This window comes from Myiozetetes cayanensis, unplaced genomic scaffold (genome assembly GCF_022539395.1).
Source record: "Myiozetetes cayanensis isolate MyiCay16 unplaced genomic scaffold, myiCay2020 scf12, whole genome shotgun sequence".
NCBI lineage: Eukaryota > Metazoa > Chordata > Aves > Passeriformes > Tyrannidae > Myiozetetes > Myiozetetes cayanensis.
This window is the reverse complement of record NW_026086826.1, coordinates 7,650,447-7,666,432: the sequence shown is the minus strand read 5'-3', so window position 1 is coordinate 7,666,432 and position 15,986 is coordinate 7,650,447. Positions and strand designations below refer to the sequence as shown.

Here is a 15,986-nt window from a genome sequence, read left to right as displayed (position 1 = left end):
ATCTAACTGTAAAACAAGCTATAACATGCTTATCCCTGATTTTCTTGTTTTTCTTTCAACCATTTCAGGGCCCTGCAGGAGTCATTAAATCAAAACTTCATGCTGATTGTCACCCATCGAGAAGTCCAGCGGGAGTACAACCTCAACTTCTCAGGAAGCAGTACCATTCAGGAGGTGAGTGCTGTTTCACAGCTGAAGAATAAATGTAGCTCATTATAGTTAATGCCAGCTCTGTTAAAAGGGGTTTGCATGGTCTTTATGGATATTCCTTCATTTTATTAGTGTTTTTTTTCTTTAAATCAACTGGATCATCAAGATCGCTGTAATTTGATTAAAGAACTTGGTCAGCAAAAAGGTTTTCTATTAAATTATACAGAAAGGATGTTTCTTTTTGCAGCACAGTAGCAAAATACACGAGTATTTATTGAGTTATGCAAATTACATTTTATCATTAAGCCCCTTGAAGCTCCCTCTGTCTTCTCTTCCTTTAACCAGCTCCATCTCCATTTTATAGGCACCTCAGCTGGCTGCTGTTGGAGAGCTGTAATTCTTGCTGGCTTGGGAGCCAAATGGTTTTGTGTATCATGGACGTTGCTGCCGTTCTGTGGAACGGCCAGCAAGGGGTGATGTTGGAGAGAACTTCATCACATTAAGTCCTATAGGAACAAATATCTCTTAATATGACTCTGGACTCTCTGAGTTTAAAACAGGCAGACCCTTGCATATTTTTAAAACTCCTTTCCAAAACAAAGGTTGTTGTCCAGAGCTCCATGCTCTGTCTAATGCCAGATGGTTTTGGATGTTATTTTCCATATAACCCACTGCCTCCTGGAAACATGACAAACAACCTAGAAATGTGAATCTTCGGAATTCACATTACAAAAACATTAAGATTAAATGTTTGCTTTTCAAATTAAATGTATGTTTGCTATTATTGGTCTGACACTTCTCTCAGTCTTTTAGGGTTGGACAGATTTTATTGAAGTTTTTCATGTCACATGCTGACGTTGTAGACAGAATGAATTTAAGTTCTGTAATGTTAGCTGTAAGCTATAGGAGCAGTATCTCATGCAAAGCTGAAAATGGTAATTAACTGTTTTCTTAAGATCTAAATTCTGATCTTTCACCTGCTTAAAGCCTGTTTTCTACTTTTTATTTTTAAACCTCTTCTAGTAATTTCTGGGTTTTTTTGTTTGTTTTTTTTTTTTAGTGGTAATATAAATAACCATATTTGCATCAATTTGATTTTTGAGGGGCCAAGCTCTGACTCTTTACAATTCAACGGAATTTGAATGTTTATGGAAAGAAATGATCAAAATATGTGGTTTTAATTTTAAAATGGTGAGATTCTAAAAGAAAACACATACATACAGATTGTCAGTTTGGTTTTTATCTATGCTGTATTGATTACTTCTTTGCTGGTGAGTCTTACCTGGCTTAAAGGAACCAGAAAGCTGTGACAGGGGAATCTCAGCTGCCTTTGCATGCACTGAAGTTTCCTTATTTGTTGGCAATAGCAGGTTACAGTCAACGTTTTAACATAGGAAGTCAATGGAATTTGGAAGTCAGTTATGATTTTCCCCACTAAACAACTGAAATAAGAAACACTTAACACCCCATCACCAGCACGAACAGGGAACCTTTCTCTGCCTTTTTTTGTATCTGAGTGTCACATCCAGTAGAGTGTGTAAAGTTAAGAAGACCATTCCAGAGGCTAAAACGAAAAGAGCTTTCTGGCCCTTCTTGTGCAACTGACGCTGAACAGGTGAATATTCCTGCCTGTTCAAAGTCTTCTGGAAATCCCTTGGGATTTGGCTGAGGTAAAAGGGTTGGTGAGCATTTGTCTAATTATACAAAACAAGCACTGTTTTTTGTGTTACCTCCCTAATGGCTTCTTAATTTAATTTTTTTTTTTCTTTTAGCATACAGTGATCATTGTAACAAATGATTGATGAATCAATCTAGTTAGGCCTTGTGATTTGGAGGAATCAGTGGTATCTTTCCTTCTCTCCTTTGTCTCCATCCTCTCCAGGGACTGTTGGATTTTTTTTTTTTCTTCACTCTTGTTCGCACTTTAACAAATTAGTAGTTTACTTTCCTTCTGGTGTATTTCTGTAATGGTGGAGAAGCTCGGTGTGAGATGCAGTTGCCAACCACAAGAGGGCAGGAAGGACTATTCAATTATTCCCTAAGAATACCGCTCAGTGTTTTCAAATTAGCTTCTGGTATATTAACAAAAAGCAGTATAATGGCCAAGTTATTGTTTGATTTACAGATAATTGGCATATTGCAGGGAGGAGACTTAATTTCACCCTTTTAAATTAAACAGGGAGATTTAAAAAGACATAAAATATTCATTAATGTTCAGTGATTATAAAGCAGTGGCATATATTTATTCTACCTTTATTACTGTTTCGATGGGAAAATACTGCAAATATTTCAGAAATCGACTTGGCCATACTGACAAGTTGAAATGTTTAAGCAGTGTTAATGCAATCTACTCACACGCTATATCCTATGCAGAAAGATTCAAAATGACTACATCAATTATTAAAAAGAAGTGTTTAAAATTCTAGAAATGTTCTACTTCTTGCCACAGTTGGGTGCAACTGTCTCTGCAGCGCCAGTTGTTCAGTTTGTTGTTGTTATTAATACTGGGCATTTTAAGGAATAGATGTTTTTTTCCAGGTGTCTCAAAAACACCCCAAACTCACACCAAAAACTCAGCCCCACCACCCTTTCAAAACCTTATAAATATTTTGCAGTGGGTTAAAAGCAAAATCCAGTGAGCTCTCAGCTGGGCTTTCCTAAACTACTATTCCTTCAGTTCTCTGCTGTCTTTTCTTTATTATTTAGATTGCATGTTTAATAGTAAATGATATTTGAATGAATTTTTTTTTCCGAAGAATTTGTGGTGTTAAGTGGGGAAACAATGTGACAAAAATTTCTCTGAGAGAAGCCTGGAGCTTTAGTGCTCATGTCTGCTTCTACAATTTCTTGCATGTTAATGTAATAGTTGGATTTTTGGATGGTACTTGAAAATGCCTTTTTTTTTTTTTTACCATGCTTTATCTAAATTTGTAGCTGTTGACATATTAATTTTTTATTTCTCATCTTAAAAAATGTAAGTTACATTCAGTTATATTGTTTTGGGATTATGAGTTTTTACAGAATCTTTGGAAGTGAAATAAAAAATGAAACGGAACGTGTAAAAAATTCTGGATATTCAATTTTTTAATTTTTTTTTAATTTTTTTTTTTAGTTGAGCAGGGTAGTAGTTAACTTGGAAATTTAATAACAACATGCTGGTCTAAATTGCAAATTAATCTGTGTCACAGGTTTCTGACATCTGTTTGTTCTTGTAAAATTGCAGTATTAAATTAATTCTGTGCAGATACTGTTCTGGGAAATATCATGGTTACTTTTTTCCATGATCTGCATTTTAAAGGGGAAATTAGTAGGTCTTATGCCAGTTTGGAGACTGTAAATGAATACATTTCCAGTGTAATAGATGGTTAAATAAGTCTAACAAATTGAACTCCTAATACAAGACTTAAAGGAGTTTTCCGCCTAAGACTTGCTCTTTATTCTGCTAAGATAATTTGTAGAGCCTGTCTGTAATTGGAGAGAATTTTTAACTTAAGGTTTGAGAAACTGTGTGCTAAATTATTACAAGGCATTGCCACAATCAGGATAACTTATTTTCTAGGTATTCTTAACAATTTATTCTCATTTAGAAATGAACATTTCTACTACTTTTCACTTTTGCACATTGTAGTTGTATTATTTGACAGAAATGAAGGACAGCCCTTTTCAGAGAGGGGGGATATTTAAATGTTTCATGGAAAGCAAGTTTGTGTTCTGATCCTGGAGCAGACAAATTAATTTGTGAAAAACTTACTGGATTTGAGTTCTTGTCACAATAGTGTGCGCTCTGCTTTTTGTTTAAGTCAGTGCCATAGGAAAAAAAAACCAAACATTTTTAACAAACTGGATAGCTCCAGTTAGTTAAAACCAAGGATTTTTAATTTGTCTGTTTTACTTCTGATACAGACTTTGAAACCTTTTTGTGATTCCTGTGAGCAGGATTACAGAAATACCCAGTGTACACAAGCTGTGGCTGTTAAAGGGTGCACGAGTTAAATATGCAGAACCCTCCGTCCTCTCATAGATTGGTGATTTTATTTTGTAACTGCTGGAAATTCCAGTTGAGAATACTGTGTAAAGCAACTACTGGGCACTATAATTCTCAATAAAACATAAAATCTGTGCAAACAATGCAAAGAAGATGGGTCCTTAAGTACTGTGTGTCTCTGGATAGCTGCCTCTGCTTTTTATTCCCTTCCTTTAGCCAATAATCTAAACGGGGGCTGCCTGCTCAGCATCCCTGTCACCTGTGCTAGGTAATATATTTGTTCTCTGTTCCCTACAGACTTACTGGCTAAGGTGGAATATGAAAAGCAGTGTATCCAATAGCACTCCAGGCAGGAGGAGGAACTATTTGTGCATACAACTGCTTGGGCTGAGATAAACTGTAAATTCTGTGTTGACAGACCCTAATGACAATTTGAAGTCCTTTGTGATGAATTTTTTTAAACTTTTTTGAGAAGAGGACAGATGTTAAGCAAGGTGCAAACTCACCATTTATGAACATGCAGGCAGAAACCTGATTTAATAGGCCTAAGTGAGTGTAATATATAAGTATAGGTAAGCAGATGAATTACCTGCAGCATGCAGAAAAATAATCCAGCTGAAGGTCTTGTACCTTTTTCAGATCTGTTTTTTGATATCTGAACAAAATATTTTCAAGCCAGTTGTTGTTGAGTGAGATCATTCAAAGTAAAGGTCAGACACTGACATGAGGACATGAAATGTAGGTTTACATAATGTTATTCTTCCAAATGTTGTAGCTAAGTTATTACAGTAAAATACATTTGCCAGAATACAGACAGATCCAAATATGGTACATACATTAACAGTTTCAGAAACAGTTGTTTTATATTTGGACATTTTTTCCTTGCTTTAAAATTGTCAAAAACTATTCTTTTTCTAATAAAAGTCAGTAACACGTTTTTGATATTTAATAGGAGGTGCACAAATGTTCTATTGTTCAAATATTCTCGATATCAGAGAAGTTGGTAAAATCCATTGCTGTGCTGTTTGTACGCAAGAGCAGTGTAACGTTTTTGGAAAATTTGAACATTTCTTTGCTTTTTGAAGAGATCTGTCATGTAAAAATTGTATTCACTTTATAATGAGTCAGAACAACAGTATACATAATTTAAACATCTATCACTGTGATAGCCTCAGTGTTCTACAGTGATAAATGAGTACCAGACAGCAAGCCAGGCTTTGACTTTTTCAACAAGGAGAGAAAAATCTTATCTTTAAAAAGCTAAATCAACTTCTTGATTTGGTTTTTTGCCTTTCTATTATAGAAAAGCAGCACGTTGCTAAAGTAAAGTGTATTTGCTGAAAGAAATCCTTGATAAACTTTTTGTGAGTGGTCATGCGTTGGAAATTATATGAAAAGGAAGTTCCTTGGGAAATGAAGAGAAATACCTTTTATGTACCTGTTCAAAAGTGATAGCTTTATTAGGCACTTAAAATATCTTAATACCTGACTGTAGAGATCTGCTTCGAAGAGAGGCATAAAACTATTATTCTTTTTCTTCTTATGCAACAGAAACAGCAATAAGAGATAAAGAAAGGGCACTACTTCTCACTTAATTATGAAACTTAATATATTCCTGACAGAATATGTTTCATAACCTGTAATTTGGTTTTGGTGGGTTTGGACGTGCATATCATTAAAGAAACGATCTTCAGTTATCAAAAACCAGTAAACATGGACATTTTTATATGCAAGAAAAGGCAGAGAGTAAATAATTGCACTGGTGACCAATACTGTAATAATCCTGTTTTACAATATGCACTTGACAGGTTGTAATAGTGCTAATTGAAGAGACTAATTCACACTTGCTTCATTCTATTCAAAGGCAAAATCAGCAGCTTGTTTTGCTTTTGACCAGATGGTCCTGATGAACACCTACTGTGCACTTTAAGTGCTTTACTAGAATTACAAAGGCTGGGGGCTGCATCCGACTCAAAATGATTTGAGAAGAGAAAAAAACCTCACTGCTCAATGGATTTGGTGCAACTAAATTAATTCTAGTGGACCCATTACACATTGAGCCCCCTTTTCAAAGTGCTGAGCCTCCTCGTTTGTTCTGTAGCAATGAGAAAGTGAAAGGCAGATTACTGCAAACAGAAATAAAAAAAAAGTGCTGTGAAAAGGAGAAAAGAGGCCTTGAAGCCTTTTCATATCATTTGGGTTTTTCAAGTGCGTTATTTTTGGGGAGGGTGGGTGTATGAAAAGCCAATTGGAGTTTTTTTTGTTTTAAAGTGCGCTATTTAAGTACTATGAATATAAAAGCAAGAGCAACAGTTGACTGAGTTTACTGTGGTAAAGCTTTGTGTCCAAGGATGAATCAAATTCATTATAGTCAATGCTTTGTATTTTCATATGAATGTAGGGTTAGTTTCACAAGACTGTGTCTGTTTAGGATAATTATAATTTAATATTTTCCTTTCATAAAGTTATCACTGTAGTTTATCTAAAATTTGCTGAAAGCAGTGTTTTTTCCTTGAATAAATTTAGAAGCACTCCGAGTTTAAAACTCCAAAGGAAGCTGTTTGATTTGCAGGGGAAGGCGAGGCAGGTTCCAATAGCATCGAAGCATAGATTATTATAACTAATTAGAAGTCACACATCTGTTAGCTTTCGGTTTGTCAGCTTGTAGTTTACTGTGGATGTTTATATCTCTCTCCTTCCTTTCTCTCCTTCTCTGTCTCTTTGCACTCTATCCGTAAGTGTTGTTGGATTGGAGAGAAACTCTCTAAAGGATAAGGATCAATTTATTTGAATTTGAAAATAATGAGGAGTCATTGTTATAATTTTGGTTATGGGTTCGGCTCTGTAAATGCTCAGTCATGTGAGTTGTCCTTATTTTAGAAGTAATCATGTTGAATTGAATGGCTTTGCTCATGTAATTTAAGGATGCTGAGGATTTTGGGGATCAAGACCTAATTTAAAACCCTGAATTTTTTAAAAACTGCAATTAAAACCATCGCTTGCTATTCTGATTTTGAATATTTGCTGTGTTTTACTTTCGAGGGGGTGAATTTTTATGCAAGGCTTCTATCATAATGCTAGCTATTAAAAAGGTGTTAGCATGGAATGACAAGAAAACCTAAGCAGCTTTATGAACATATTAAACAGCTCTGTCCCCAGTTCCTGTGCTATTGAAAGTGGGAAAGCAGTACTCTGTAGCTAAATAGCATAGCGCTGTTATCTGTGTAAATTACGTTTAGTTGAATAACAAATGAAAAATTAAAAGTTAGCATTTTTTTGCAATTAAAATTAATTTACAGCTTGTAAATTAAAGTGGTTTAGAACGTGATTTAACCTTTCTATCCTGTGTTAACTATAATATGATCACTTCTATTATTGCATGATATACACTTATATTAAAAAAACCACAATCGTTGAATTGCTGATTTGTTTTCAAACAATGAAATTTGTATTTGTGCAAATTATAGTAGGCACAGTGTTCTCTCATGTTTTCTCATCAAACAACCCAATTATACTTATAAATAGTGAGGTGCTAATGAACTGTTGTTCAGGAAAAGTTGATTTTTTTTTTTTTTAACTTGAGTAAGAAAGGAAACACTTCACAATTTTAGAGTGTTTGCTTGGTGAGAAAATATTTGAAAATATTGTACTTATGTAAATCATGTTGGTGCTATCACTTTTAAATACACAACAGAAGCTAATCTAAAATCCCCATCAGTTCATACGGAGCGTAACTAGATTCTTGACATTGTAAATTGCTCACTTAATTGGGAACTGAGGGCTTAACATATATTCATTGAGTTATAGAGTTTACATTTCAGTTTGAAGTTTATCACTGCATTCACTTAATAGAAAGAGGTAATTTTTTAGGTAGTTGTGGTGATCAGGATATTCAACGTCGTAGTTGTGGAGTTACAACACCAAAATGGTCAACATCATCTTGAAGCAGCAGTGTAATGATAGTGCTGCACTGGGCTGCTTTGTAATTACTATGCAAAGAAAACACTCAGTTGCTGTTTCAGCTGTGAATTAATAATGTTTGTCCCATCCATAACATTTCAGTGACTCGGAGCACTATGTCTGCACTAAACCTGTTTCTTGGGGTTTCTCAGTTATGTTCCTGTATCTGTGTAAAACGTGAACTTGAAAAGTTATTCTTTTGGGTTTTGTACCGAGAATTGTGGGCATAAATTGGAGAGCCTTGCACTCATTTAAAGGATAAAATGGCCTCATAATCACCCTCAAGAAATCCCTGTTACTGTTTTTAAAAAGGGTTATAGCAGCTCTCAGCAAATATTTGCAATAAGTGGCAAAATTTATGCCTTGCTTTGTGATAGTTGCGTGACCAGACAGTGGGGTATAGGATTGTTTTAAGGTTTTTACAGCTGCAGGGGAAAAGCATCTGTTCCTAGAAAAGCCTTCATTGTTTAATTTTGACACTGACTTTTCCATGCTGCTTGTACCAGTCTCTGGATTAGGTGCCACTAAGATAAAATTTGTTTTAAGTTGCTCTCAAATACAGCTGTCACTATACACAGCCTTGTAGCTTAGGCAAAGGAGACATAATCAAAACAAGCATTTTTGTACAAGGTCATTTGTTAGACTGAGAAACCCAGAAGAGGATTTTTGACAATATTGTATCTTGTGAGTAGCTCAGCTATTAGATTTTGTGTTTGTTTAATAATTCTGGTGACCGCTAACGTATATGACTCCCTCAGAAACAATGGAAGAAAGGGACTTTTTTAACTGCACTGCTTTTCTTTATATATACTATATATAAAATTTATTTTTGTTGAGCAATTACTGTGGTATTCAATTACATACACTCCATGTCTGTGTATTTGTATCTCTGTATCTCTACAGTGAAATGGAATGATTTACAAAAATTAGGGAAAACTGACATTTTTGAAAGGGCTTCCATTTTTTTCCTTCAAAGTTTCCAGTGAATTAAAAATGAAAGAGCACTTCATTTTATGTATCCCAGAGTTGTGTTAATTTCTACCCAGCTGGTCTAAACTGATTGATACAAAGCCAAATTTGTGACCGCCTGCATTACAAAGTCTGCAATTTGCTAATGAATTATGATAATAATCTTTCATCACACATGAAAGATTTAGACAAACAATTTACTAACTATATAGTTTGATCACAATTTTTGGGTTTGTACCAAGCCTCAAATCTACTTTGTTTTTCCCTGCCCAGATTAGCAGACCAAAGTGAACCTACTCTTACCTTGTTTTGAAAGCAGTAATGCTGGATGGTGGACAGCAGAAACGATACAGGCTGGTGGTGTAAATATCCATATTTAATGTATATACAAATAACATCACCCAGTGTCCAACTAGAGGAGCATCACAGTAGGCATTGCACAAGAAGCTGTTAGAGACTGCCTCTACTGTTGTGGGGACACAGAAGTAAACGAAAACAGGGTGCAGTTGTTTTTCAAGTTACACCTCCTCTGGGTACGGTAGAGGCAAACTAATTAAAACATAGCTAGACAAAGCAAACTGGACTTAAAAGGAATGGAGAGGAAAACCAAATCCTCCAGAAGAGGAGCAGCTGCCATAAGACCCTGTCAGCTTTAGTGAAGTTTGTGGTTTACCTGCATGTCATGGCAGCAAAGAGTTGATCTTGAACATTCTAAGGACCTTCTGAGGACAATGTTCACAGTAGGACATGAGCACAGTATAAGCAAATATCTTCCTATATGAAATGTGCTCCTTTTTGGTCATCTTGGGCAGCAGATGATCCACCTCCTGATCAAAGGTTACTTCCCAGTTCTGCAGAAGTTGCTTCTGTACACAGGAGAAAGGAGAGGAGCTCTGTGTCAGTGCCCTCTGACTTTTCTTCTATGTTTTGCATATAGTCTTGGTAATTTTTCTGCTCCTCTTGAGCTCGGTGGAGTGGATTTAAGGTGACAACATTTTGATGTCCACCCTAGAAAAACCATCAACAACCAAGAAAACCCAGAAGACCTAACACGTGTCCAGTGTTGCCATTGTTATTTGGCTGAAACTGTTGTCTTCAGTGGTTTCTGGCTTTATGTGCTTTTCTTCAGACCATGTGGTACCCAAAACAACTGGTTTCTCACCCCAAAACCACACATGTATGACTGCCCCAAACAAAACCACATTGAGATTCCTGTTGCTGCTATTATGTCAAGTTTTGGTTGACTGGTAAAAAAAAAGTAAACTGTGAGTAAGGGCAAGAAAGTAGGACAATGAGCAGCATCAAGAAAATGCCATCCAGAGCAGGACTGGTAATGTGGCTCTGTGGAAGGGTTAGGAAAGGAGCTTTGAGTAGGTGCTGACTAGAAAGGGGGTTGAACTGTGAACAAAGACTTTTTGTTGTTTTTTTCTTTCTAATATGTTGTTTGTTCTTACCATATTTTGGGAACTAGAACTTCATGAATAATCAGGACTGTATTCGTGAATGACTTACTGCATCATGTTAAAAAGTCTTAAGTTTGCTTAGAAGGGGGTATTTTTCTCACCAGTCTTCTTGGATAATAGGGCAGAACAGTGCTGTAAAGATTAAATCTATTTTAATTCATTGAGTTTTGGAAGAAAAAGACATTATTAAAAAAGCTGGATAATTTTTTCCTTTTCTCCCCCTGCATTACCTACAGAATCTCTCATAGACTGTGCCATATGCAGCATAGAATAGTGCTAATATTGATTCTTTGGAGATGATACTTTTGGAACTGTGAGAATTTAAAACAACAGTGAAAGTTTTTGAGACATCATTCTTTTGTATTTATTACTTTGGAGTGGAGAAGGATGTGTGAACAGCAAAGGTTTGATGTACCAAAGACCTTAACTCTCACCACTCTTCTCTGCTCCTAGGAAGGTGATTCTGCTGAGTAGCTGTTACCTGGTACATCTAATACTTGGTAACTCTCTTGGAAATTATGGTGGTACTGTAACTTGGAAGTATAGAATAGCTGAAGACCTTCAGAATATTGGGAACAGACAACCAATAAAAGGAAAAAAGGGGAAGAGGAATACAAAGAACAAAGATTTTCTAACTATTTCTCTGCGATTCATGTGTAAGGAAGAGAGATCTTCTTCCTGCAAATATGTACTTTTAAAATGGCAGTAAGTCTGTCTGTCTGGTATCACATGGCAGAGCTGTACATAGTTTGCTCCAACCCCAACAACCAAAGACCTGACTTAATTTCAGGCTTTTCATTCACAGCATCAGGACAAAATACAGCACCCCAAATATCTCTGCAATTTCTTCCAGGAGAAACAGAAAAGTTTTATATTGTTCTCAAATTTATTTCATTCATTTCTGATGACAGGCTACCTTTTAGTGAACTCAGCAACTCTATCCCAATAACTCTTACTTAAGAAACATTGTGAGCTGTGTTTTGTTGTGTCCCATTATTAATTTCACTCTAACTGTAAGCTGAATTTCAGTTCAGCCTCTCCCCCCTGCGTCTTGCATAAGCTTCTGTTTACACTTATCCACAAAAAGTTCCTCTTTTAAGACAAGAAGGACTTATTCCTGAATAATTCAAAAGTGGGGAGTGGAAGAAGTGCTTGGGTTAATCTGGGGAGGGTTTTGTGTGTTGACAGTTTCACCTATAACCAACAGTCTCTGTCACCCACTCTGCTTAAGAGGTCTTAGCTCTTTTTTATTCTCTGCGTTGACATTGGGCTGGCAGAGAAAAGACTAGACTGCAGCTGAGAACTCTGACCATGGGGCAACCTAGGCCAGGACTAAGGCAAACAAAATGGAGAAGCTCTGATGTTCACAAAAAGCAGCGACAGAACAGTGCAAGGGGACAGTTTTTCTCTAGTACAAAACAATAAAGTGAAACTTCTCATTCTGAGACAAAAGGTAAAACTGCCAAGTCAGGCAGGTGCAGTTAATTTTTCAAGGATTTGGTCCTATGAGGGCTATGAAAAATGTGGAAGTTCTCTAGAGCGTTCTGTGAAGTTTGCATGAGATTAAAGTTTCTTCTTTGGCTGAACTAATCGTGGTCTGTGGCTCCATTATCACACAGGTCAGTGCAATGAGAGGTCTGCAGAGAAGACCAGTTGGTGACAAGGATGTAACATCTGTGCTGTTTATCTTTCTGGCATTCTAACAGTGACCATTTCTTGCTGGTCCTGTGACCTGAGTGTTTCTTATCAACTGAATTTTCAAGATTGTGCATTTTCTATTTTAGTTTGGTCCTAGTGTTATTTGGTTTGTCTGCTCTGAGACCCCTCCATCCTGGAAGCTGAAGTACAGTCAGTGGGACAAGCGGGAGGCTCAAGATCAGGAGCGTGTGTTTGAAGGGAAATACAGTCCCATTTTACAAGGACTAGATCTGCATCAGTACTTTGGTGCCAACCAGTATTTTCAAATCTTGCTCCATTGGGAAACCTCCACTGTAGCAGAAACACTGTAATATTTTAATAATTCTGTAAACAGAGGTGGTAAAATTCTTCTTGAATGGGAACAAATGAATGAAAGATTAAGTGCAAAGTGCACCTCCTGTGTGTTTTCAACTCACTGCAGAGTAGTCATGCAAAGAATCACCACGAGCAGTAAAACAAGCCCTTTGAATACCCAAAAAGGAACAATTTTTCCCTTAGAGGAGTATGTTGGCATGGTGTTTCTTTCATTTTTTTTTATTTTTTAATTGAGAACAATTTGAAGTGAGGAACAATAAAACTTGGAGATGAAATGTTTCTTCTGAAACATAAGTGCAGAGTGTTTGAAGCAGAGGATAATTTTAGCATGCAGTCTGAAATAAGCATCTGTTGTCTCAAGACACTGGTATCAGAAGAGAACTGAAAACCCAATTTCAGTTCTCATTTTGTGTCTTTTGCCTTGTGTCAGTTTATAGTTCAGATCTAGGATCCTTCAGATTTGACTTACAAAATCTGACAGTCAACTATCTTTATTTTTTCCTCTGTAGATCATTTTGCTTGTTTAGTAAACAGTGTCTTTTTATCTCTTTTTTTTCTTTTCATCTTCTTTTTAAGATATTTTTTTCTTCTGTTTCTTTAATTTTCTATTAGTCCACACACATCTTCTACATTACTTTCTCATTTCTTTTTATCTTCTGGTTTACTGACTCTTGCAAGTTTTAATGCAATTTTTTGAAAGAGCTTCTTCATTGCTCTTTGTTTAAATAAAATACCGTTATCTGGCCTAACTTTTCTAAATACTGTTTTCTCTTTATAATACAATACAGAAGAACATACTGTAAATCAGAAACTTTTAAAGTATTCCTGCTTTTTTGTATCTAATTTTTGCAATGCAGAGTGCTTGCAGTATGTTGAATTATGCTTGTAAACTGTTCAAGTGTGTACAATGCTTGCACATTAGCATTTCAAAGGCTGAATTTTCACTGATTATTATATGAATATCAATTTTTTTTATCAACTAAGTCGTTACTGCTGATGTCAGCTTTCATAGTTAAAAAATATTACACCTTCCTAGGATTTAGAAAGGAGGCATTTTTACATTTTTTGTGTCTTTTTGTTGGTGTATGTTTTATACACTGAATTTGCATAACTATGAGTATCCTTGTGGTTCAGAGGAGGAGCTGTTAGTATGGATCTGTAAAACAGTTGTTTTATTAATTTATTCTCAAGGAAAAACCAGACAGAATAGCTGAATATGTAAATGAGCAGTTTGTGATGCTATAACTTGTCAAATAACCATTGATGCAGTATAGCTGAGCAAACTGTTTCAGTGTGTGCATATACAGTAGGTATTTCTCTCCAAATTAATATTTGCATTTGAAATATGTGTGTAGTGCAAATACATGAGAAGTATATAACAATTAATAATATTTTGAGTTTGATGTTTACATATTATGTGCTCTGCATTTTAATTCTGAATGTTATCTGCTTCTTTAATAATTTTGAATTAGTGTTCCAAATATATTGGTTTAAAGGGATTTATTACCTAATTATTAAGGTTTGATAGGCATTAATGTCCTTGAACCTGTTAGAGTTTGGTCAGCCTGGAGTTGGCACTTTTTGAGGTTGCCATTTTGTCCTTCAAGGTCTCAGACTATTTTAAAACCCTGTGTCACCTTTAGTAATGTTTTTGACTTGTAGTGATGAGGAGAATTTACAGAATTAGGACACCACTTTAATAGCAGTCTACAGCTTGGAACTGCTCTGTGCAAAGCTAAAGGTGTACTTCTAATCTGATTTAGTGAAACCAACATGAGCTTTTGGGTGAACATTTGTATTTATCTTAAGGAAAACTTGTTCTACTTTAACATAAACAGAGGAGGAATTAGGTGAAGTTAAAGCTAAGCAAACCTTGGTGAGGTAAAAAGAATAATTTCAATCTGTATCAGTTAATACATGACAAATAAATTGTAGTAAACCCTTTGTGTTTACATGCAGAAAACTTGTTCCATCTTCATTACACAAGGAAGTAGAAACTACAGGCTGTACTAAAATCAGCTGTGCCACTTGTAAAGCGAAAAAGTAACACCAAGTTGCACCAAGTGTAGGTGAAACATGTACTAAACCTTGTAAGCATGTCCTTCTGTCAGTGCTCCTGCCATCACAGTGAGGTGGACTTAATGTTTCTATCTGAAGTGGCACCTGTTCAGGTGTTTAACTAAGGAACTTTGACTTGAGGACCTTGCACAGCCTCTCTTGATTTCGGATAGCACGTTATCACCTTTATTATAATAATGAATAAATTTTTTTAAAAGTGACATGTTCTTCAAGGGTTTAGTGTCTCCTCATGGATTTCTATCCATGAAAACTTTCTTCTTCAACCAGAATGAGTCCTTTGACTTCAGATGGCTCCATAGACAAAAATACTGCTTCTCAGACTTTTTAAAAGCTCCTTCTCAATTCCTTGCATTGTTTTATTCTCTGATTTGTGAATCGTGGCCAGCTTACTGTAATGCAGTTGGAATAAGGAAAAAAAGTCAGTTCTGCACTCTGTTCTTTCACTGTTTGGCAAATCAAGTGTAGTATTAGAAATTGCTAGAAACTAATACAGTAATACATTAGAAATTATTAGAAAGTTTAGAGTTCATATCCATTATAAATTAAAACATGCATTCAATGTTAATTTCTGTAAGCATGCTATGTTCTACCACTGTTAAAATGATGACTTGTTGTAGTTTTTTTCAGTTCTTTTTCCAGTTTAGTGATAAATATCACTGTTGTAGAATTGACGTGAAAAATATTCTACCATATCATGAGGTTCATGGTATTTTGGAGGAGATCAGTGTTGCAGCAGTCCTTGCGTGCTCTTAGGGAATGATGTCAGAGGTTTGGAGCAGTGTTTATGCAAAACCAACTTAGCTGTATTCCCAAAATACACCTTTTCGGGTTAGTTTATAAAAAATAAAAGACTTTGGTGCATCATAAATTTAAGGCAAATTCTGCCTTCCTGTCTGTTTGCACAAATAGGATGTAGCTCCCACAAAACTGTTGTGTTCTGAGAGTTGTGTCCTGATCTCCTCACAGAGGTGTTCTCAGAGCTTGAGGGTGGGGAGAGGAAGGAGGGGAGGGATGAGTTGTTCTCAGCAACCATTTCTCTTAGGCTTCTGTTTTGGATCCTAGCTGGGAGTCAATGTCATTTTGTAGCTGTATTTAACTCCCTGTCACTCTGCTCCCCTTTTTCTCCCCATGTACTGCCTTGAAGGCAGCCCTGGGGTCAGTGGCAGCCTGGCTTCTCCAGGAGCCAGGCCACCACTTGGAAAGGGAGCCTGGGAAGCAGTGCAGAAGCAGGAGCCAGGCAGACCTGTCAATGGCTTTTTTTTCCCCCTCTGAGTGTTAATTGTGGTCAGAAGAGTTAAGTGTTTCTGTAAAATTAACATCTTGGTATTATGTATTTATTTTCCACCATGTGGCTTGGATGTCAAGTT

General features: G+C 36.1%; 1 protein-coding gene across 1 annotated transcript in view; it reads left to right on the top strand.

Moving 5' to 3' along the window:
* Window positions 1-15,986, top strand: part of FAF1 (Fas associated factor 1) — a 156,730-nt gene that overhangs the window by 48,359 nt on the left and 92,385 nt on the right. Inside the window, exon 7 of the mRNA XM_050306833.1 lies at window positions 69-174. Within this exon, the coding sequence (XP_050162790.1) occupies window positions 69-174 (106 nt within the window). The remainder of the gene's footprint in view (window positions 1-68; window positions 175-15,986) is intronic.